Raw genomic sequence first — 25,624 nt, 5'->3', positions numbered from 1 at the left:
TTTCCTTCAAATAGGGATACCAAGACTCTGCGACTTGTCTTCTAGATTAAATTATTCTTATTGGCACACATCCATAAGTCTACCGGCGTTGCTGGTGTCCGTGGGCCTAACCTTGCGTCCTGTTACATAAAAAGTAATGGGTTATAGATGTTACAAGAAACAAGAATTGTATTGTGTAATGTTCCTTACCTATTTTGCATAGCTTTTTCTTAAGCACAACCAATAAAAAAAACCTGAAGACGCTAAATAGACTATGATTATAGCAACACGGCCTACAACGCACTAGCGGCTGGCCGCAATGCGGTGTGCCGCTGCGGCAGGCCGCGGTATATACGGTCCGCCGTAGCGGCATGCCGTATTCCGGCTAACCGTCCCTATTGCGGTCCTATTGCGGTCTGCCGCAATCGTCACTCGTCAGTGCTTCTTGAAATATTACAAATTCAAATTTAATGACGTGGAATAAGTGATACTTGTATCTTATGTTCCTTAATAAACATATTTTTTTATTTTTTTTTTACTCTTTTAAAATAGGTTTACAATATTTTGTTTACATTTGTTAAATAATTATATGTGATGACGTAGGTAGGACGGCTAACCGCGCCGAGTGCGTGGAGGGGACGCGGCGCGCCGCATCATTCAACCGGTGCGGCTCGCCGCAGCTCCAGATCAACCGGAGCGGTTGACGGTTGACCGCAAGTCAGTGCGTTGTTATCGTGCGGTTTCATGTAATAATCGATGTGCGGCCCGCCGCAGCGGCACACCGCATTGCGGCCAGCCGCTAGTGCGTTGTAGGTCTAAGAATACACACAAATTGGCATATCATATCAACAAGGTCCGTGATTTTATTTAGAGGGATATTATAATTTCGGACTTTCGTTTAGACACGTACTTCTTTATATTGTAAAAAAACTTTTCCTGATTGGCTTTTAATAGTTTTCGGGATCTTAACGCATGTATAACTGGCAATATCCAAAAATACGCCCACGCACTGTCGAGTCATTTGAAGAAATCGGTTCCGATATTTTTCTGCAATATGCACCTCGCCATATTGCAGAAAAATATCGATATAATATAATATATTTATTTTATTCAGGATATACAAATATCGCATTTTTAAACACACACGATCTTTTTTATTCAGATAAAATCTATCACCTAGTACAAGTTAATGCAACATTATTCATACAATTTCGAAATACAATTAGCGAAATTACTGCATTTCCGTTTATAATGAAAATTATTATATTAGTGGTTTGATGGGCAATGAATGGGCCATTAAATTCTGAGTATTAAATTTAATATTCTATATACGATATTATAAAAAGCTGAACATTTAATTTCATATTTATTACGTAGAGCTTGCCGCTATTGTTTAATAGGCAAGTGCTAAGACTTAGATAAACCACCGCATTTATGACTCGACGAGCTTATTCAGTCATAGCCTAGACTAGGAAAATATCTTTAAAAGCTCTTATCTTAATACTATGATACTTTTAAAGAAACTTATGCAATATATATGTTAACGTAAAATTGTAAAAACCGTTAGATTGTAATCTATCGGTTATCGGTTATCGGTATTCGGTAGATTGTACTACACTAACTTAGTTATCATTCAAACTTCTTTGGTCAATTACAGATTAATTTTACTTCCCAACAATTTCATATAACAACCGAATAATAATACGTTAAATTGCAAGCAGTATGTTGAGTTGACAATCTTTCGACAGTTTACAATCTCGCGAGATAGATTACAATCTAACGGTTTTTACAATTTTACGGTGACATATATACATATCAGTAATACAGGCATGAAAGACAAGAAACTACAGGAAAAGAAATGAGAGAAGTACCTAAATGATGACGGAGTAGGAAATCTAAGGCAGAACTTTATTATGAATGATATACATATTGACGTCTAAAGACAGAAAGGCTCAGGCAAGAACCGATTATTGACTAAATGGCAAACGAGAACCTGAACAATGACTAGAAAGCACGACCTGAATATTATTAAAACTGGTGATCATAAATAGGTCAGACATTTAATTTCGATTTTAGTGTCTATTTTGTAAAGCCTTTTGCTTGTTCGGTCGAACGGTCGAAAGTTTAATCGAACTGAAGACCGTACCAACCCGTGTATGTATAGCCGAATTTGTGATTAACAAGTTACGTGACACTTCTTGTATTCGTTCCCCGAACGAACCCAAGCCGACTACATAGCCGAAAGTATTCAATGTTGATTGATGGTCTTTGAGTTAAAAAGGTTTTAAGTACAAGTAAATTATTTTTAATAATATTAATTGATATGGAATCTTTCAATTTTACCACAAATACAAGGGTCTCTACTGGCTAATGGGACGAAATTCAAAACTATCCATTGACAATAAGTTGCTTTTGTACAAAACCATTCTCAAACCCATATGGACATATGGAATACAGCTTTGGGGATCTGCTAGTGCCTCAAATATAATAATAATACAAAGAGCTCAAAATAACAGAAGTCCATGAATTTCTTATTATGCCCATGGTAAAAGAGGAAATAATCACACATGGGTATAACTGCAAGCTAAGACTTCAAAAGCACCCCAATCAGCTAGCAGGACAGCTAACTATACCAGAGATCACTCAACGACTTAAAAAAGCGGCGAGACATTTTTGACCAGGACAACCCAACAGACTGAGTTTATATAAGAATAGGCATTAGGCAGGCTCCGCTGGGAGTAGCGCCTAACACGTCAAGAAGCACTCAATGTATCTACTTATAGTCGCAAAGACTGATTGTATGATTAATATTAAAAAAATTGAATATGGAATCACTATTTACTATCGTACATAGAACAGTCGTTAATTAATAAATCTAGCAATATTGGCAAATCAAACACTATGAAATATTTTGAACCAATTTGACTTCGACGTTGTTAATTTATAAGCCCTGTGACATATAATGACAATGACAGCTGACAGTATCGCCTTGGCTCCAAATTCAAATATTATTTGGTGAGTGCACGCCAGCTACTCTTCTTTTTCTATTGTTTCACTGAACAATTTATTAGTTGTAAAGCGTAACCATTAAACCTTATAAGGGGTGTCTCAGTAAGAGTGCACTTTTTCATTTTCAAATAAAGACAAGTATTTTATGACAGAGTTTTGATATTTTTATTGTATTGTAAAGAAGACATGTTCCGATTAAGTATGGAATAAAATATCCGGCAAATGACCTCCACGGCTCCAATGGCAGGCCATTACACTTTTCATGAAATTTTCCATGACTTTTTCACAGAGATGTGGCTTTATCTTACTGATGACGCGTTGGATTTTCGATTTGAGCTCAGGAATGGTTTCGGGTTTATTCGCATAAACTCGAGATTTCACAAAACCCCAAAGAAAAAATCGCACGGCGTTAAATCGCACGATCTTGGTGGCCAGTTGACATCAGGATTTCGTGAGATAATTTGTTCTGTTCATCGGAGAAAATGACTTTTTTCGAAAAATTGGCATCGACTTCCCTTTGCTGCATTACTCATTGAGCAAATTGCCGGGGCCTTCCTTGGTCTGCTGGTTTGAGCTCCTGAGTTAACTGAATCTTGTACGCATGAAGGCTTTAGTCAAAATTTGCTAAGTCGAATTGATGTTATCGGGTATTCGGCGACACTCTCGTTTACAGCAGCAATGTTTTCAAGGGACCGACCAGTACGTTGACGCAAAGGATTCTTATTATCCATACCTAATTGACCCAGTTTCTTCAAATTTTTTGACCACTCTTCGAATGGTTGACACATTAGGTGCACTTTCTCGGCTGAAAATTTGGTGAAGTTTGCGAGCGTTTTCAGCGTTACTTTTGTAATGAGTTTTCACAACTATAACGAGTTGTTCTTTCGAAAAGCGCTCCATTTTTAATAATCGGAATAAACAGAGGTGACACCTGTCAAATTTCAGAGTTGCCACTTGCAGGAAAACCAAAAATATTACAATTTTAAAAAGTGCACTCTTACTGAGACACCCTATATAAGCTATCGACATATAAAGATATATAAACCTAATCCAATTATCATAAATAAGTCAGAAATATAAATATGTGTCCCGTGCCCCATTCGAAGTTCGAAACACTCGTTTTATTAAAGATCAAAGTGAAATATTTACAGGAACGTACGAGTATATAAAGATATTATAAAAATGACAAGAATTTTACGACAACATTCTAGTGTTGAAATTGTTTCCAAGAAAATGTTCAACAAATTGACTTCTTTCCATTTAAATTTTCTTGTAAAGTGATATAATAAGAAAGCTGGAAGAGTGATTGTCCAACTTGTTCTTGTATTCCTTAAATGAATTGCTCGATTAAGAAATGGTACCTTATTGATAGTGGTAAAATAGTGTATTTGAACAGGTACCGTTTTGTCACCAATCTTTCGTTTAGTTGGATAATATACGAGTTCGATTACTGAATAAACAGGAAAATGCGGGTCATTATCATATGCTAGGCGAGAAACTATGTTACCGGCTTATCAATACGTTGTTTATTACTTAGTCTATCTGCCGTAATAGTGGAAAAATAAGAAAAAGCAGTTATTACAATCTATATTATGTTACGTAACAAGTACCTACATATTATAACCCTATCTAACGATTCTCGGACCAGAAGTGGAATCACGTTACACAGTTGAAGATTGAAACTGAAACTGAAACATTTGATCCAAGATCTCGACTAAGAATTACTGAAGGATTTGCGTAATGAGACACTTTTCCTTTTGTTTTAAAGTAACATTTGTTTCATATGATTATTCTATGTTAAGTAACTAACCTAAATTGTTGTTATTATTATGCGCGTTAGAGTTTTTACAAATATGCTTGAATGTTATTCTATTATATTTTCAACGACTATTATTTCAACCAAACAATATATTTGAAGATACCAAAAATTTAAACCTCATTATTTTCATTTAACGAAACGAATACTTGATCCAAAAATATAATAGCTTTTCATACAATTTTGTTCACAATTTTATTAATTAAGCCCGAACAAAATCATTGAAAACATTCATTTGTTTCAGATGACGGCGGAAGCTGAATCGATCGCAATTCTAGTGGCAAATAAAATACAAAAAATGAAAATATGACAAAATATGTTCCCGCCAGGACCATTTCACAGGGCGCGGACTAAATTAAGTGAAATGTGTAGTGATAAAAAACAAACTAAGTCAAAAACAGAACTCTCCAATGCCTATTACCTCATTATCATATTTCTAATACAATCAGTTAATTCAAACACAACAAATATGAACGGTCAAGGTGAACAAAACGACGCACCCAGTGACTACGATGAAACAATGTATAAAGTCAATTTTGATAATCCATATTACAATAGTGAAGACTTCCTAGATAAATTTTATGGCCACGAAAATTCGTATAGCAACTATGGTGATTATAAACGGTATTACTTGAATGCATCAAACCCGATTCCTAAAACGAAAGTTAAGTTTAAAATTAGCAGTAGAATAGTTCAGACTAAATACGGAAAGTTACAGGGCATAGTTCTTGCAATGGATGAACATAGATATTTGAGTCCACTTGAAGTTTTCTTAGGTGTTCCGTACGCTACTCCGCCTGTAGGTTCGAATCGGTAAGTAATTTAAACTATTAACTATCAGCTAGATAAACTGTTAGCAAGTATATACTACAGTTATGAAGATATAACTATAGCGCAATGAAAAACTCTCTCCTATATACGATGACTTATTACTCATAACAAAAATCAAACAAGTTCCACCTTTTGAACTAAAGTACTAGTTTATCTCTTATCATCACAACGTAAATGCAATTTGACAGAAAGAGACGAAAGTAGATTTCATCGAACTACTAAATCATCAACGCGGAACGAGCGTCGAGCATATCACACAAACTTATCACTATAGCGCAATGTAAAATCTCTCTCCAATATACGATGACTTATTACTAATCTCTTCATAACAAAAATCAAACAAGTTTCACCTTTTAAACTAAAGTACTAGTTTATCTCTTACCATCACTGCGTAAATGCAATTTGACAGAAAGAGATGAAAGTAGATTTCATCGTACTACTAAATCATGAACGCGGAACGAGCATATCACACAAACTTGGCTCTTACAACTTAGATATTTATCGAAGGCTTAACGGTTAACGGTGGTCCGAGTTAAGCCTTCTTAATACTTAAAACCCATTAATGTTTACCAGGTTTAGTCCAACAAGAACTCCGTCTCCCTGGGAGGGTGTCCGTGTCTCCGACAGGCCCGGGGCGGCTTGCCCACAGAAGTTGCCCGACTTCGAAGATGAAAGAATTCTCTTAGAGAAGATGCCAAAGGGGAGACTAGAATATATAAAAAGACTGATGCCGTATCTTAAGAACCAAAGTGAAGATTGTCTGTATTTAAATATATTTGCCCCATTACAAAGTAAGTACTCAACCCACGTTACACTCTCATTTGAGAGAAGAATTTATATAACTTATATGTAAGAATTGGGTTTCCAAGGCAAGGCAATGAAAGCGCAATTTGAGTTAAGAGTGTGATTTAGGAAGGAGTCTTAGCTGGAGATATGACCCTAATGTCAAATCCAATTCACTTTTGATGTACTTGAATCAAACTAAGCGCTAAATATCGCTAAGCGTACTGTCTGGGCGGTGATACACTTTGTAAAGATTACGTATAAAACTTCCCCTTTCAAACACTCTGTTGATGAAATTTAAATCCTTTGCGTGGTTTTATAGATCTAAGTCTACAGATAAGGGATTAAAATAAACAGATTCAAAGTCAAAATCAAATCATTTGTTTCAATTAGACCACCTAAAAGGGCACTTTTGAACGTCAAACAAAATACAAAGAAGATTCTAGTTGCCCCTTCCAAAAGGTAGTTCCATGTGGAGAAGAATGGGCAAGAAACTCCACACTTACTCTTTTAAAATAGATTTACAATATTTTGTTTACATTAGTTAAATAATTATATGTAAAGACAATGTACTCTTAGAATAAAACTATGTACTATACAAAAAAAGTTAGTATACATGTTCCTCACATATTTACAAATATCGAAACCGTAGTATACATTAAAGAGTAATAAAAATAATATAAAAAACACAATAAAACAGTGTGTGAGATAAAATAAAATAATTACATTTTGTAGTATTATAAATTTAAAAATAATAACAAAAATATGTTAAAGCAAACAATCAGCAACCAATTTAAATTGGTCCAGGCTCTATGATTGTCCTATGGAGCAGGACCAAAACTGCGTAACAAAAAAAAAGTGTAACAATGTAATAAAATTTTCATATAATATGTATATTTAACGTTAACATCAATTTATTTGGATAAATCTAATGAACCTTTTTACTCATTCGCTAGATTGAGTAAAAAATTCCGTTTCAAACTAACAATGAAAAATTTTAAACATAAAATATTTTATACAAACATGTTGAAGGTAATACAATTTTTCAAATAACACGTACGTTCAGATTAATTAAAATTTTACAGTATTTTTCATATCATATAATATTTTTTTAATTAAAGTGACCTAACCTGTTTTAATTTCAATCATAATTTGTAGACTTTCTTCATGTATTTAATAAAAATGAAAACACATAATCATTTCTATCATGTAAGTTCAACAAATTAAATATCCCGTAGTTACTTAGAATTACATTTTAAAGTATAACTTTGTGGGCTTTATACTATGTTAAAAAAAAAATTATCCTTATAGTACTATATTAAAAGATACATTAAATTAACTAGTTTTCGAAAAGTTTCTTAAATCGATAGCTTTAAAATTGACAGTAGGATAGATTGAATATATTGTTTGTCAGTAATCATAACAATCAAATATACAGTATTTAAAATTTGATTAACCTACATAGTAATAATAAAAATAGTTAAAAAATAATAAAATGAAAATTAAAACAAACTTGAGTTTGGTCCCTGTGGCAGAATAGATTATGTAATTTTCTAAATAATAGTAAATATTAGCTGTATTATATTTTATATAGTACATGAAATATAGCAAATATATATGGCAAGCACACTTCACACAAAATTTATGTATTTATCATCGACTTATCTATGAGCTTTCAGCGTTTTATATCTGACACACATAGTAGATTTTTGCGTCTAAAACATACTGCTTGCTTGTCGTAACCAAATGGTTATTTCATATAACATTCATTATATCACACTAGCCAAACTATATACAGTGTTGTTGCAAAGTATATTCTTTAAATACTAACTCCTATAATATTTATTTAACAATGTTGTTTATTGTTTTAGTGGACGAAACAAAATTAGCACTGCCAGTTCTAGTGTATATACATGGAGAGAGTTATTCTTGGAGCTCAAGTAATCCCTATGATGGCGCAGTCTTGGCCAGTTACACCGATCTAGTTGTTGTTACACTCAACTATAGACTCGGAGTTCTTGGTAAGTTGGTCAATGTAAGCTTAAATTTTGATTCAACAATCAACTCACTGACATGTTAAATATGGCCTCCTCAACGACAATTAATTTTATAGCCTATTTATATTTGCTTTTGGTAGCTAGCCAGATGAAAAAACAGTTTATTTAGTAAAACTACACTAAATTACCTTTATTTATTAGCTTGTTGTGCATTTTTACCACATACTCGTAATACATCAATGAAGTGGTAGGCGTTGTAAGTGTGCTACGTAAATAAATTATCATCAGGGACGCTGATTCTGGTACAATTTTTTTTAAATCTATTACAATAACTACCGCCTTATAATGGAGGAAGCCTGGTATAAAACTATATCAGCTACAGCCATCTCCATACTTATCTAATGTTAATTAAATGTGAAATTCTACCTAATAACTTTACATAGAATACCTACCTAGTTATATGCCATTAAGTGGGTCATATCAATTGCCCTATAAAATTCCCCACAATACTATAGACAAGCGTCAAAAGCACAAATATATATAGATAACTAAATACAAACAAGTTCACGTAATACCGTAAAAACATCATTGATTCTGTCACCGGCGATACCACCAGCAATTTAACCCAATAAAGCTTATCTCAAGATCAAGAGACGGTAGGAAAAAAACAAAACTGTGAAACGCGTTAACTATCACAAGATTGTCCGAACTATTTACCATTACTTACGTCCTTTCAGTGAGATTTATCTTCGTCTAAGTAAGGTTTCGTTATAATACGCGATTTGCGGGATCAGTTAAGTTGGCAGGATTCCCAATACCCCAGAAAGTATTACGTTAGGTATCGATCGATCGAAGCGTATAGGCGACTCTTAAGTGATTTTCGTTCAATATGAGAGAAATGTTTATGCGGGTACCACCGAATTTAAATATTATTCATGCATTATTGCTTGAATTAAATATATGAATTACTGTCTATATGTTTTCTGTATGAGTTTGGAGACTATGGTATGAGATAACATGGTTAGAATGTGAATTAACACGATAAAGATTAGTAAATGTGTTAGCCGAGGCGTGGGTGAATTACACTCATTTTTTTTATTTATTTACACTTCGTTACCTATACCTTTAATATACAAAATCATACATATAAAAAAACAAAAAGTTTGTTAAGCTAATAAAAATAAAATCTATTTGGAATTTCACTAAAATAGAATGTGAAACTACCTTTTGTAATGCAAGAACACATTACAGGTTTCCTAAATGCAAACCCAGCTCCACACCTGAAGGCGCGGGTCGCCAACTACGGCCTAATGGACCAAATAGCAGCGTTGCACTGGGTCCAACAAAACATCGCATTGTTTGGCGGTGACCCGACCAACATTACACTAATGGGTCACGGGTCAGGCGCAGCTTGTATTAACTTTCTGATGATTTCACCAACTGTGATGCCAGGTTTGTCGTTTTATTCAAATCTTTGTTGCTTTTGCTATGTAATAACAGTCTCGTTGCGACCTAATTGTAATGTTTTGGTAGACAAATAAACCTCTAACCTAGCAATCTGAAAGTAATAAAACATTTGTAAAATATTTTTTTCTTGTAATAATTCAAAGAAGGTTTTTTCATAGATCTCATTATAATAGGAAAGTGCGAAATAATATTTAATTAATAGTTTATAAATACTTTTAAATAACATCAATCTATTACACAGCGCCCAATGACTTAAGTAGTCACGAGACTGAAGTATACTATAATATATAATCAAATTTCATAGCAACAGCTGATGAATGTATCATTTTTTTTACCGACAGGTTTATTTCACCGTGCAATACTTCTCTCTGGTTCGGCACTAAGCTCTTGGGCAATCGTCGATGATCCAGTCTACTATTCCCTAAAACTAGCGAAATACATGAATTGTTCCATACCAGAAGATCTTGCAAGAGATCACGAAATCATCGTAGATTGCTTACGTGAAGCGCCAATAGAAGAACTCTTATCAATAGACATATCAGCACCAAATTTCCTCACGGCGTTCGGACCATCGGTAGATGGCGTTGTGATAAAGACAGATTTTTCGAAAGATTTTCTAACTGTGCATGGCTCAGGTGATTTCCCTAGTTTTGGGCCACTCAATAACATGTTTCCTAACGTGCATAGTAAGAGAAGTGATAGTGGAAGAAGGCTCTTTCAAAACAAATATGATTTGATGTTTGGAGTGGTCACTTGTGAAGCGTTATGGAAGTTTTCAGCGAATGATATTCAGAACGGTATTGAACCGGAAAAAAGGGATCGAATGCTGAGGTAAATATTTAATTTTATTACGGTGTTCCCACAGTATTCTCTGTATTTGTGCCCAATTTTAGATTCACGAGACATCTCGGATAATATAAGATTTTCCTCCTTGGATCCCGTCCAAGATATCACTCCATAATTTTATTAAAATCAAAAGTGCAGTTTACCTACTTTCGTATGCTGCTATAAATCTACTGTCGATTTCGAGAAAATAATGCCTTTGTTTTTGCTACGTGTTATAATCAGTTAAAAGTAGGATGGACTAAAAAACACAAGCCTATATTTTGTTTATTATGTTGTGTATTCTTTTGTGTGAATCGATGTAAAGCCGGCCTCACGTTGGCTGTGTCTTTGAGGATATTCCCAGTAAAAGCTTGAATAGTAAAATAGTACCATCAATATAATCACTTCCTCATTTCTTTACAGGACATACGTGAGAAACTCCTACACATATCATTTGAGCGAGATCTTCTATACAATAGTGAACGAGTACACGGACTGGGAACAAACGGTAGAGGTTTGTTTATTTACTGACGCAAAGTGTATAGTGCATTAGGAATACGTAATCACTTTGCAATCGAATTGGTACTGATTGGTTCGAACTCTGAAGACCTCAAATAGAAACAAGAATCAATTACCTGTCTGTGACTACTTAAAACCAATCAACGGGTGCACAAGGGCTTCGTTGTTTTATTTGTCAAAGTGCTTTCTATGATCTTATTGATAAAGGATGAGGACTGAATAGATTTTTTCATGTTTATTTTCTTTACTGCCCTGCGATTCTGTAACTCACTTCACGAACTCACACAGCTGAAAAGGTGGGAGCTTGTAGTTTATTGTTTATCAGAATGCCAAATCATAAAATGACTGCTTCACGACTGATTTGAGAGCGACCGCCGATGCGAAAACCGCTGTGTGAGTTCGTGAAGTGAGTTACAGAATCGCAGGGCTGACGCCAGAGTGATATAAATACAATACCCATTTGCGGCTTATTTACTATACTATATTTTTCTTCTTCTTATATAGCTAAGTAATAAAACTGATTGTATAGAAACTTATACATATTCAAACATACAATATGAGAATTTTGTGGTAAATAGAAGGAATTGTGAAAGATTTATGTTAATCCTATAGGTGATATTATTTATTAAGCACTTTATAATGTATACCCCGAAAAGTATCTTGACTTCTCGAACATTAAGGAGCCAAAACTAACGAGATTAGAAATTTGAATATTTGAATAGTTAATCACCAATAGTGGTTGCGAATGTAATTGTGGGTTTGGGATTTGATAAAGCCTCAAGAAAAATATTATTTACATCGGTACATACGCAATAACTAAATAGATTTACGTGCAACTCCAGTACCGTACAAAACCTGTTTTTATTAAAACCGTGATAGTTATTTAATAATAACACCAACATCTGAAACTTCAGCAAGCGAAAAAGTGTTCTAAATTCTGTACAATATAAAATGACAGATTTAAGTAAACCTTAATTACAATCTGTATTAATATTCACAGCCGTGAAATGCCATCAATATCTATGAAGCTGTTATGAACAGGTCGGAGACGTTTATAAGAGATGAATGATTATTATCCCGTAACATAGTCTTGTTTTGATAAATTTTCAAGCATTTCTGTATTTCCCTCCGTAATATTTTAAATTACCTCATTAAGAGAGTCTACAGTTGTTTACAAGAAAATTGAGACTTTCGGTTAATTAAGAGTAATTAGTCAGTGATCTCGAGCTGTTAGCCATAATATTATTACAAGAAATTAATAATTTCCGCGTAGAAATGCGGTTAAAAACTTCGCTATTTCTTCGTAACTGAAGCTTAATTTTGCGTGAAATATAGGTCAAACTTATTTCATGTCGAACTTAACAAATATACTTAAAAGCTCGCTTGTATTGAACTTTCAAATATTTCAGCTTTTAGTTTCGGTAACTTGTTGTATATAGAATTTAATGAAATGGGGATTGCTGGGACTTTTTAAATACTAAATAATCAACATAGTACTTAATGAAGTGATCTATAAAGTACCCAACTGAAATAGTTTTAAAATTTATTAAAGTAGAATATTTAATATTTATCTACGATACATCTCGTATCATATTCAAGTAGATATCCTGTTTTGACATGAAGTATACTTCTAACACTATCTCAGGTTACGGCATGACCTAAAGCCATTATTGTATTGATTTTAGTTGCCAAATTTGTGTATCATAAGAATAAACATAACATAAGGTGAGAAACGTAAACTAAGGTCTGATTTCTTTAATTGCGATTGGTATAACAGAAAAATGGTTTCTGTCTACGAATGCATCAATCACAGTCAAACAAAATGTTTCTTATTTTGTTTTATTAGTGAAGAATATTCCATAATTATATCTATATCTTTATATATATAATTCTTCTGTGAGTGTGTATGTCACTGAACTTCTCTCAAACGACTGGACCGATTTTGATGAAATTTTTTGTGTGTGTTCAAGGGGATCTGGGAATGGTTTAGATTCACAAATCAGCCCGCCAGATGGCACTGCAGTCGGTACTTTCATACTTTGCTTTACTAATTGCTTGAAATATCATGCAGGACAACGTCTGTCGGGGCCACGAGTATGTATATAAAAATGAAACCCGTTTTCCGTTGTCACGACATAACATGAAAACGGCTTGACCGATTTGTCTGATTCTTTTTTTATAATATTCCTTGAAGTACGAGGATGGTTCTTACGGAGAGAAAAATTAAAAAAAAATGAGTGAAAAAGTCTAAAAACAACACTTTTCTATATTCCAATACAAAATATTCGTAATAATATTAAAAGGCAATTTGAACTTTAATACCATATCATAAAGTTCAAGTGTTAGTGGAGGGGTTCCGGGAAGGTAAATTTTTATTTTTTGACATAATGTATTTGTTGTATTATTAACTTTCTTTTTTTTTATCTTACTAGCAAGACCGGTGTCCCGAATAGCAGAATAAGTATTAAAAAAAAATAAAGAATCGACTGTTAGGCGGTACGATGTTCGCCAGGCCAGCTAGTTCTTTATAAAAATACGACGAACATCGTCTTATATACGTATAGTAGTTTGCGAAGGTAGAAAAACATAAACAATTTACGTAGCACAGATGACACATTCATTCTCATCTATCGCCGCTCATACGGCCACCATTAATATCCGAGCCTTAATACCTGCTGAAGCCCAGTCCAATTTTCTCCCACATTCACCGTAAAAAATAAACGTGATTTTCCTTGATCAAATATAATCTGTGGCAATAACAGAATGTTTACAAGATTATTTCAGTAAATAGATGTTGTGGTTAGACCGTTTTCCATGGAATTTAAAACTTAAATATACTTATTAGATGTAAGTTAAAAATCTGTTTAAAGTTGAATTCAGCGAGTTTTATCTAATAACTTATTAGGCCCAGTTTTCACGAATTATAATAATAAATAATATATTTCTTAAATTTATTAATGTATATTTTGTGGTCGAATCGTAGAATTGGTCATTTCATGAAATTATCAGGCCAGATCAATGAATGATCAGCGTTAACGATATAAACAGATAAACGCCTGGCCACTTGTAATGTAAAGGTTACTGATCAAATCGCAAAATAGATATTTGCCGTTAGGCGCGCTAGTTTAGGTTGTTTCTTTTAATCTTATAAAATCTTTGACCTGGCATTTTAATAGCAATATTTTTTTATTTAAAATATGAGGCATTTCATTTTATCAAACTTTTATATGACTTTAATATGTTTTAACTAAAGTACTCTCTTTTCATCGAAGAAAAAAATTGACAGAAAAAGACTCAAATAATATGTTTTTTTTAATATGATGGTAAGATATTCTTCTAGACATTTATTTATTTCCACTCTAGTATATAAAAAGTTCTATACAAACATAAATAATCACATGCAAGTATATTTTTTATAGATAAGTCCGAAACTATATTATTTGTTGCAAAGTATGTTTGCAGCGTTTAAATGTCATATCATTCCTACAACATCATATTATTTCTTTGACATTTCTATTTTGTCTTACTTGCTGATACTATTTTTTGTAGTAAAACATATTATAAATTCCATCATACTTTTGTAAAATTATGCGCTACAAAAAACATAGTTTCACTTCATGATAGTGTAATTTAAGTGGATTCCAAGTAGCCATCGTTAGTCATCGTTTTTCTAAACTTATTTGTTTATATACTAATTTGCTGTTAAAACAAAGTAAAGTAAACTAACTTACTATATTAGTTACAAAATATTACAGCCGCTTTTCAACGACCAGCTGAAACGCTTTCTAATTTTCTTTCACATTCAGTTAAGCCATAAAAAATAAACACGCTTTTTCTTGAACAAATATTCTTTGAGAATATCAAAGTGCTTACGGGAATTCTCTATTTTGTAAATAGGACTCTTTGTAGTAATTTTTTCGGTGTTTTATAGTTTACGATGTGATAGTTATGTTTATTGAGGATATTGGAAGCTAAATTACTGTGATTTTTTATAATTTAACAAAACCTTAAAAATATACGATATCATTTCACTATTACTATGCAAAGGTAGATTAAAATTGAATAAAATGATTAAATGCAGCCGGCCTACTGTGCTAAATAAGAAATCTAGTGCCGATTTAATATCCCGATTAGAGAAAATACTCTCTTTCTTACACTTTTCTATGCGAGTAGAAAAAAGATAATTTATTAAGTTGTGATAAATTTACATTTAAATTCGCGTCATTTTTACAGAATCCAATAAACACTCGCGATGCCACCGTATCAGCGTTATCTGATGCACAGTACGTGGCTCCACTTGTGCAGAGCGGAGACCTGCTCAGCGGAGGTCCCAAGCCTTCACCAAGCGATGAAGACGGCCCTCGAAGACCTACGAAAACATACTTCTACGTGTTCGACTATCAGACGAAGGATGGCTACTATCCCCAAGTAAGGATTGTCATGAAAAAGTATTCCAATTTTAAAAACAACATCATCCATCAAATACAACAACAAAACATCTCTTCGCTTACTAAGAAAATAATTTCTCTGTAATCGCAAAAAAATATTGTGTATCGCTCAATTTCAGGCTAAGTGGAAGAAAAAATATTTAATAAGCTTACAAGCTGTAAAAATAAATTAATTCGTAAGAGGCTAATGAAAATTCAACCAGCTCTGAAACAACTGATATTAAACTCTTATTTTGCAATTCGCTTTTACGGTTCATTACGTTTTGATATTACAGTAATTTATCCTTTAATTCTGTACTATTATAAATATTATATTATTTTTTATAAATAAACCTAATTTTTTATACTGCTTATTGTTGATCTATTATCCGAGACACGTAACTTCAAGTGAAAGTTACAATTATTTAAAAGAAAATTAACTATAATGCATATAGTTGTGTATTATTCCAAACCTCTTAATACAATGACATTTTCAAAGTGTAAATATACAATTTACTATTTTGTAAATAAACCATATCCTGTTATGTAAATGAATTCTTGAATAGAACTTCGTTTTAAAAACACACATGCGCTGCAATGCAGAATAAAAAATGTTTTTTTAATTTATCGCAAGGTTAAGCCGTTCATGAGAGTCTCTTTTCTTACTTAAGAGACTATTGTTTTTATATCACCTGTATTTTTACTAGCTGCTAAATAGAATAATCCAATTCATATATATGAGACCAAGATGACAAATAATAATTATTATAAATTACGATGTTTGTTCTTCAAATCATTAATTATTCATGTAAATTATTATACGTTCATGAACGTCCATATTTTTTAATCAAATGACTCTAAATTTACATTTACTGCCAGCTAGTATAGCCCAAGGGTATTGAATGAACAAGAACAAACGATGCAAGAGGCTCTTCGACACTCTTTTTAATCGCTATTTTATTTTACTAGATACTGTGAGGGGCTGAAACTCAAAAAAACTCAAAATATATTTATTCAAGTGGGTAACCAAGTACACTTTTGAATTGTCAAGTTAAATTAATTGTAAATTTACATATACTACCAGTTCGCAAGTCAAGGGCGTAGAGCGGGTAAGAAGAACTGGCAAGAAACTTTCCGCCACTCTTTTTAATCGCCAAGTATTGTCATACAAATTGTTTGAACTGGAGCAAATCAATCCCAAGGATTAGGATCATTTTAGTATTCCTCAAATTTATAAAACGCTTTATTGATTAATTTCCGTTTAACGAGGGCTTTGAATTTATTTAGTGATAATACTGAAATCATGACACCCTGCTTCACAAGTCATGAAGTGAAATAATATGTTTACACACACATTTATAAATTGATTAACATCATATACTTAATGCCTGGAACATACAAAATTGCGTAATTGGTTGTAAAGTTGGACAAAACTTGCATTTCGTTGTACAGTGGTTGTTGAAACTAATTTAAAAGCGGTAACGGCGTTCGGATTAATTTTAATGTCTGGCTTTGCTTTGCATTTTAATTGTCTCATTTCGAAATTGAACGAAATAGTTAACACGTGTTTTCGTGTTTAATAGAATTTGAATGTAGTGTAATTTCATGATTATTTAATTGTAGGTAAATTATTGAAAGTTTTCATTCACATTCAATCATATCTATAATTTTGCCTTTGGTTGAATGTATTTTGCGTTTCATATCCCTATTTATACAATATGTTTCATTTTGTGTATTTTATTATTTTGTTGCTCAGACCGGTTATTTATACAGTTATTCCAAAATATAACTAAAAATATGTATGTTATACATTTTGCCATGCTAACTATAAAACAACGATATACAAACGACGTATGCATCACATGTTATGACAATAATTATAAGGAAAAAACATTGAATACCAACTAAAATAAACTTAAATAAGACTTCATTATTAAAAATACTCGCAATTTCTAATTAGAAACCAACTTGGAAAGCCTTTTAAACAGTAGTTTTTAAAACTCCTCGCAATATGTTTTTTAATATCTTTTTTTATTTTTTTTATTGAGGGGAATGCATTTCCGCACAGACTGTGGGACTCGCTCTAAAAGCCCTACCCCCTAAACCCCGTCACTTTTGGGGTAACTTGGGGTCGCGTAAGCATTCTACCAATAGACCCCGTGACTGGCTGCTACAGCAACCATCTTCCATTACATTGACATCGCCTTACAAGTCTTTACAGCAGGTTTGCAATTTCTTGCACTCAAGAGCAATGAAGATCTGCTTTTGCTTACTACGTACAAAAAAGGGTGCGTGTACTTATGTACGCGCGTAAGAAGTTATACTTCTTTGGCATTATTAAACATAGTTCTTGAAAAGGAGTCATAGTCAATAAAGTTCAGTTTACATTTGAAAAATTAAATAAATAAATATTTATTAATATTATATTTATATTTATTATTATTTTCTAATATTAATTACTATTGATTTAAATATTCAATTTAAATCACTTCTGATTATAATTCAGACGCACATATAAAAGTCGCACTTGTATAATAAAAACAAAATGAAAACGCGTGTTTTAAATGTAGAAACTCAAAACATGTGGATAAATATTATAAATATAAATACACAGTGAACAGAGGCGGGGTGCGTGCCAACATGCGCCACTAACTTCATTCTGTAAATTTTGTGTCATGGTGCGCGCGCATCATAAAATATCACTCTCATCAATTTTTCATAACGCGCCTAAAGAAGTATAACTTCAAAAATTGTATTTGTACAAATAACTTTAATATAATATAAAGTTAAAACGTTACTGAAAATTTCCTGCAAAATGTCACCTTAATTACTTTGAGTTTCGTAAAATGTAGGTCTTGTAATGCGTTAAGTTGAAATCTGTGTAATTAAAAGTAGAGTATTTGAATTTCTTGTAATCAAAGGTAGAAAGTAAAAATGGCTGATACACTGTTATTGACATAACTTTTACACATTTAAAGAAAACACTTTTTTTCCGGATTGAAGTTATGTATTAACTATTGTTAATTTATAGAGAAAAGCTCTTGGATAGAACCTGCTACATCACAAGAAAGTAATTTGCATACACAATGTATTATACAAGTATGTGTATTACACATACTTTACAGAAATGTATTTGTAACATTATTAATACCTTTTTTAGTGTCAGGTATTGCGTACATATGTCTTACATTACGTTGAGGTCATGTGTCAGAAATTCCATTATCAATCAAGTACAAAAAACATAAGAGCATACATGTTACAACTACCTAACAGTTTTCTAATAAATTCAAAAATTAAACAAAAAATTGTTTTCGTATTGAATAGAATTAAATGGTACATATATTATTTTATTTATTTATTTTGTAATCTTACAGCTAACATAAATGATAATATATAATAACAAACAGTTACACTGAAAATATAGCCAGAGATGGAATACCTACATAAAACACTTAACTATAAAAAGGTTCAAAAATTTACAAAAGGAAACAAAAAAAAAATTCAATACATTTAAATAAGTGGCACCTAATTTGGCTGTGTTGTGTGATGGTGTAAAAAAGAGGGTAAGGAGATGATTTTGCTCTATGGATATTTTTAATACTCCTTTAAATCATATTCCGCGATAGCTTAAAGAATTCAAGGCTTAGATATTGGTCGTTATATTTCCGGGCTGCGCGATACAAAACTGAGTTTTTTACATAGTTAGTGTTGATGTGAGGAACATGAAACAAAGCACGATTACGAGTCTGGAAGGCAGGAACAAGGAAGGGCGATTAGGGTTATTATTTATTACCAACCACTACATAAGTAATGTTTAATCTAGGTTAGGAATTTTAAATTATCTATAAGTTTAGTTTAAAAATTATAAATTTATTTTAGTTTTGTTCCATTTTTAAATTATTATTTTTACTATGTAGGTTGAGTACGTATATATTCGTAATAATAAGTTTCTTTTCTTTTTAAATTATCACGGCATTTCAGGCCAGCGTTGTTAGGTGGTTTCACTAGGTGTAATATAATACGAGGAAAACGATTCCACTTGACTGCGTATATTTTTATGCATGATGACCGCACATAACGGTCCAATTTTGATGAATCTATATTTGAAGGGATTTTTCGGATACCTCTATATTCAACCGTACAGCTAGATATATAGCGTTTTGTAACACTATTATGTCGACTGTATTAGTATGATATGTTTTTTTTTAAGCTATTGCATAGTTTTTATCTCGGGCTTTGAGCTCGGCGACCGAATCAATAAATTCCGTAACGAAAAAACCTAACACACGATGACGTAATATATGTGCCGCCATACGCGATAGAGAGGGACAGAACGCATACTGTATTCACATCTCCTGACAAGATCGCTGACGTAGCGTAAGCGCGGCCGGTGCAGCCGGTACGCGTTAGAGTGAGACAGACTATATAGGCGTGTTAGTCTGAGTCTGGTAGAGTGGTAGATTGAATTAATATCAAAGAAAATACAATAAAAAATACATAAATAATTATAATTGCATAAGTTAATACAAAATTCTATGCAATAGCTTTATCGCGGCAGTCCCCGAGTACTACATGTTTTATTTATTTATTTGGTAATACTCTCGGCAACTCACCATTAGACAGTATGTGAGTCGACTAAAACGTCACCATATTCTAGGGCTAGAAGACCAGCAGTAGCTCTAGACAGAAGATGAGTAGATGCTTTCAATGGGAAGTCACTCCACATGACAGCACCACAGAACAAATTCACTCATAGCCTTAGGGCTGATTGCAAATACCCGCAGAAACAAAAAATTAGGAATGCTGACCGTAGTCTTTATACCTAATGAGTATTGTCTTATAAGTTAATTTATATAAACTTACTAGCTGATCCGGCAAACGTCGTTTTGCCATGTATATCATTTATAATAAAAAATAGGGGTTGATCGTTGAGGGGTGAAAATTAGGGGTTGTATGTATTTTTTAAAGCTGTATCATAAAAAAATAAAAACAGCAAAAAAATATATAAAAATAAATTTAAAAAATTTAGGGGTGGACTACCCTTAAACTTTAGGGGGATGAAAAATAGATGTTGTCCGATTCTCAGACATACCCAATATGCACACAAAATTTCATGAGAATCGGTCGAGCCGTTTCGGAGGAGTTTAACCACAAACACCGCGACACGAGAATTTTATATATTAGATATATGTAATTCCTTTAAACGTCTCTCATTTCCCAAGAAAAATATTTCAGAGAATCTCTCACTCATGTGTTCATAAACCAAACTTCACGTTTACAATATTATCTAAAGCCAGCGTCTCCGCCTCGAGGCGAAGGCTAAGAAAGTGGGAAATGTATGTAAACATGCCGTCAAAGCTGTTATGGAATGTTTTATGCCATAATTTACTGAGTATGATACTGAAAACATGTCACTGAGGCTAAATTGTTTTGCAAGAGAGATAATATTGTTAAAACCATTTAAAATAGTATAATTAATATTTAAATAAATATTGGTAGATACGTAATGCCTGTAGCTTTGTCTATATAAGAAGGACTTTTCTTAGGCTTAAAAAAAGGGTGCGTGTACTTATGTACGTGCATAAGAAGTTATACTTCTTTGGCATTATTAAAAATAGTTTTTGATTGCATGCAAATAATTAATTACAATTAAATAATCAAAGACTGGAAAAGGAGTCATTATAGTCCATAAAGTTCAGTTTACATTTGAAAAATTAAATAAATAAATATTTATTATTATTCTCTTACATTAAGTGTAACATAAATTCTATTATTATTCGAATGTTGTTTTTAAATTATGTCCAATGCCGTAGCATCTTCCGTGGGCGGTGGGCATCTTCATTCTGTTAATTTTGTGTAACGGTGCGCGCGCATCTTAAAATTTCACTCACATCAATTTTTCATAACGCGCCTAAGATGTATAACTTCAAAATAACAAAAAAATGACTGGCGAAGATTTTATTGCCAGTTCTTCTCTTCCTTTCTACGCTCTTAATTTGAGAACTGGCAGTAAATGTAAAATTAGAAGCATTTAATGTATATTTCTTTTTTGACGTTTATAAGTGTACATTTTGTTACCTATATGAATAAATGATTTTACTTTTGACTTTTTCCTTATAAATATATCTTTGTAAAGAAAGCAATTACAATCGTACAATCTAACTGTTTAATTCTTTTGGATCGCCTCTCGGAACATAGATAAGATTGATAAAATTTACTCTAAAGAAATACGCTGTTAAGTAATCGGATTTAAAAGGTGCTTTGAATTTGTATGATAAAAATAAGTAAAGGTCGTAACATAATGATATTGACTACTTAGAATATTGATAATTATATGATATTGATTAATTAATATTTATTTAAAATTAGGCGGAGAAAAATACATTTGATGCATATAATATTAAGACAATATAAAATTATCTTATATATCTTCTTAGATTCTTGAATTAACTAATTATTAAAATCAGATTAAATAATTGTAACACTTAATAGGTTGTATGCCGCCTCAGATATAGATTTTAATCACGAAAACAAACATTTTTAAATACTTTTAATGTATGTATTATACTTAGAATAATAATGTATTAAAAATAACATTTGTAGAATAAATAGTTAGTAATTTCCTTCTGAATTCCTACTCTAGCGGTCAGGGAGATATAATATGATAATAAAATATCAATGTTGGTTTTAATCCATCTGTAGACATAACATCGGGACAGCGTTACAACGTTAGAGTTGAAAGAAATTAAAATGTTTTAATATTTATGCCACTATATTATTTTTTTTTGCAGAGAATGGGCGCAGTACACGGTGAGGAGTTGCCATATATCTTCGGTGCTCCCATTGTTCAGGGATTTGGGCATTTTCCGCAAAATTACACCAAGTCTGAAGTAGCTCTGTCTGAGTCTATGATGTTGTGTATCGCCAGCTTCATTAAGAATGGGTAAGTTTGTTTATAGTAAATATATTATTAAGTACTGTAAAAAGCTATTAACGTTAAATTAATATAATAGACTAACAGTCTATATTAATTCGGGATAAAATTAATGTAGAGGAGATATCCATTTCTGCATCTGTGTTCTTTTAAGATTTGTCGGTGTCCAGGCCGAAGCAAATAGTGCAGGCCATCAAATGTAGATCCTATTTTAAAAGACTTATGGCATATAAAGATCGACTAGATTATATACCATAACCCTTAGTTTCAACAGCCTACAGCCCAAAGCATATTAAAACCGATAAATTTATTCAATATTCCATGAAATAATAGGAACCCGAACGACAACACTCGGCAAGAGGCTTTGTTACCGGCCTCCCGAGAGAGGAACAAGTTCCGGGGGATTAATTGGGAGGAATACGATTCCACGCATCAGAAGTACTTAGAAATAGGTCAGTATAACAACAAAACCGATTAAAACGTGTATTGTTTCACTGCTCTATAGTTTTTTAGCCCTCGTTTATTAGACTTTATTATTTACTCCACAAATGATTAGAGACCTGCGACAAGTACCAGGATCAAAGAGAGTGTAGGTGGCAGTATCTTCTCATTCAAATCGCAAAAGGCCTTAATTTTATTTTGAAATTTTATTTTTCGTTGAAGAAAATACATAAACACACTTGCGAGCCTTCTGAGTTCCGAGTGTAGGCATATCACTTAACATCAGGTGAGCCTCCTGCCCGTATGCCTCAAAAAAAATGTATTATATTGTTGACATAAACTTACTTGTATTAATTATTAATCTGAAATTAAAGACTATTTGATCATAAACTTAAAGCTGCTTACTGAACTTTCATTTTGTGCATTTCAATGAAATTGTAAGGGCGCGACTCCAAGAATAAATTAGGAAGCTTGACTCCAAGTATCTAGAAATAGGTCAGCGATTCTAAAAGGCTTTCGGATTGATGCACTCGAATTGAACGTGCTTCCTCATAAATGAAACACCACTTTCTCATCTTTAATGAGTTGAATCTCTGAGAACTAAAGAATTACTAAGGCGCACTTGAATGTCTTACACAAAAATTTTCAAGGAATAAAAATAATATATTTTAGAATTTTTTAATATGCGTTTTATTTATGTATTAAAAGAAAAACATTATTTTAAGAATACGTTATAAAAAAATCTCTAAATAAATTCCCATCTCAATTTTAATGCAATTCAGCATAATTAGAAATATGATTCTTCTCTTAGTTTTGTTTATTTATAGATATTTTATAAATTAAACATTTTACCCTAGTATTTGTATTAAGATGGGTATATATTTTACACAATCAAATGCAAATTATTGGATTTATTTACTATTAAAAGAAATGAAAACAAATCGCATTTGTTACCATTATTCAGTTTTTTTTACTTATTTATTGTCTTTACTAACCGATACAGCATTAAATAGTTTTTGTAAAGTTAAAATTTTTTCAAATATTGTTTTTGTTCTCAGGTGTAAAACCACGTCTTAAAAATCACTACAGAGCACATCAGCTATCTGTCTGGCTTCGTCTTATTCCGGAACTCCATCGTGCGGGAATGGAAGATGTCGCGACTCGTCATAATTTGTTCCGAAATCACAACGATCAAGATTTATATGAAGGCATCGTAAGACCAGACCCCCTAGCTCGTACAGATAATGAAGTCAAACGCAACTCCACATTTCCTGATACAGCTTTAACAACAGCTGATTCGATTATTGCGACGTGTGTCACAATGGCACCAAGCAGAGATCTTCAGCCATTTAATAGCAGTGATAACTCTCTTGCAAGCTTAGAAGCTGCTGGATATGCGGCCTACTCTACAGCACTAAGTGTAACCATAGCAATCGGATGCTCATTGCTAATCCTCAATGTTTTAATATTTGCTGGAGTATATTATCAACGAGATAAGTCGAGATCACGAGGAAAACAACAGCGGTTTAACGAAAAACATTTCGAAACAATATCCGGGAAACATTCTCATTACCATATCGATCCGACCCTTGCACCGAGCCTGGTTGTGGATGTAGAACGTCAAAGTAGAAAGAAAATGGACCAGAGCATGTCCAACTTGAATTTTAAGGGCCCTTTAGATGCAAAGTCTCCCAGCCCAACGTTGAGCATAGATAACATGATGTTGCCCAGTAAATTGGGGAGCAGGGCAAATAGTTTTCGTTTGCCAAATGCGTATCAAGGGTATGCGACTTTGCCAAAAAATATTGGACCAGGCCATTTCGGTAATGGTTCTGGTTCACCGAGAGAAGAAAGAGTTTCTCATGCCACCTTGAGACGGGGCAAGAATATACATCCTCAGAACTTACCACAAGCAGCGATCGATGAAATGAGGGTGTGACAGTGTAAACATTGTAAATAATTAAAGATTTTATTAATCTGTATTACGATTATTAAACGATGAGAGATGAGCACTTGGTTTTATTAATACGTTCGTAAAAAAAGTGCGTGCGTACAATGTACACATGTTAGAACTGAAACTTCTTTGGCAAACTAATTTTTAACTCTTAAATTTATTTTTAAAACTTTATATTTCCGAGACTTAGACGCAGGGAAAAACGAAGATATGTTAGGAATTCAATGAATGTAATTTTCATTAAAATATTAAAAGTGTCGTAAATAACTACAAATTATAAATTTTTTTTGCATAAAATATAAAATACGACTCTACGGAATTTTAATTTTAAACAGAATTTCTATAAAGTAATTCACCCTTCTAACTCTCTCTGTCTCAATCTTTCTCAATGACTCTCTCCCTTTTCTTCGACAAAAACGCTGCACATCTTCGTGATATTCCGTAAAAAATTTACCCTAATGCGCCTAATGAAGTTTCACTTCAAAAGTATTACTTGGCACCTCATGTTAATTTAGTTGAGAATAATTTTATTTCTTTATATTGTTAGTACATCTTGCTATTCGATTATTTAAAAATTAACTTGTATGTATGTACTTACTATGAAAGTATATTTAACGCACAAGTAAATATGTACTTATGTTA

At 32.7% G+C, this 25,624-nt stretch overlaps 1 protein-coding gene across 1 annotated transcript in view; it reads left to right on the top strand.

Annotated features, from left to right (window-relative positions):
- The window catches only part of LOC125051191 (neuroligin-4, Y-linked-like), a 54,266-nt gene extending 29,229 nt beyond the window's left edge, over positions 1-25,037 (top strand). Inside the window, exons 2-11 of the mRNA XM_047651395.1 lie at positions 5,049-5,617; positions 6,209-6,426; positions 8,290-8,439; positions 9,667-9,867; positions 10,224-10,713; positions 11,131-11,221; positions 15,460-15,654; positions 22,445-22,596; positions 22,921-23,039; positions 24,087-25,037. Coding sequence (XP_047507351.1) covers positions 5,121-5,617; positions 6,209-6,426; positions 8,290-8,439; positions 9,667-9,867; positions 10,224-10,713; positions 11,131-11,221; positions 15,460-15,654; positions 22,445-22,596; positions 22,921-23,039; positions 24,087-24,967 — 2,994 coding nt within the window. The 5' untranslated portion in view covers positions 5,049-5,120 and the 3' untranslated portion in view covers positions 24,968-25,037. The remainder of the gene's footprint in view (positions 1-5,048; positions 5,618-6,208; positions 6,427-8,289; positions 8,440-9,666; positions 9,868-10,223; positions 10,714-11,130; positions 11,222-15,459; positions 15,655-22,444; positions 22,597-22,920; positions 23,040-24,086) is intronic.
- The last annotated feature ends 587 nt before the right edge of the window (positions 25,038-25,624 follow it).

Source organism: Pieris napi, chromosome 7 (genome assembly GCF_905475465.1).
Source record: "Pieris napi chromosome 7, ilPieNapi1.2, whole genome shotgun sequence".
NCBI classification, from domain to species: domain Eukaryota; kingdom Metazoa; phylum Arthropoda; class Insecta; order Lepidoptera; family Pieridae; genus Pieris; species Pieris napi.
The sequence above is the reverse complement of the archived record's forward strand: the minus strand, read 5'-3'. Positions and strand labels throughout refer to the sequence as shown.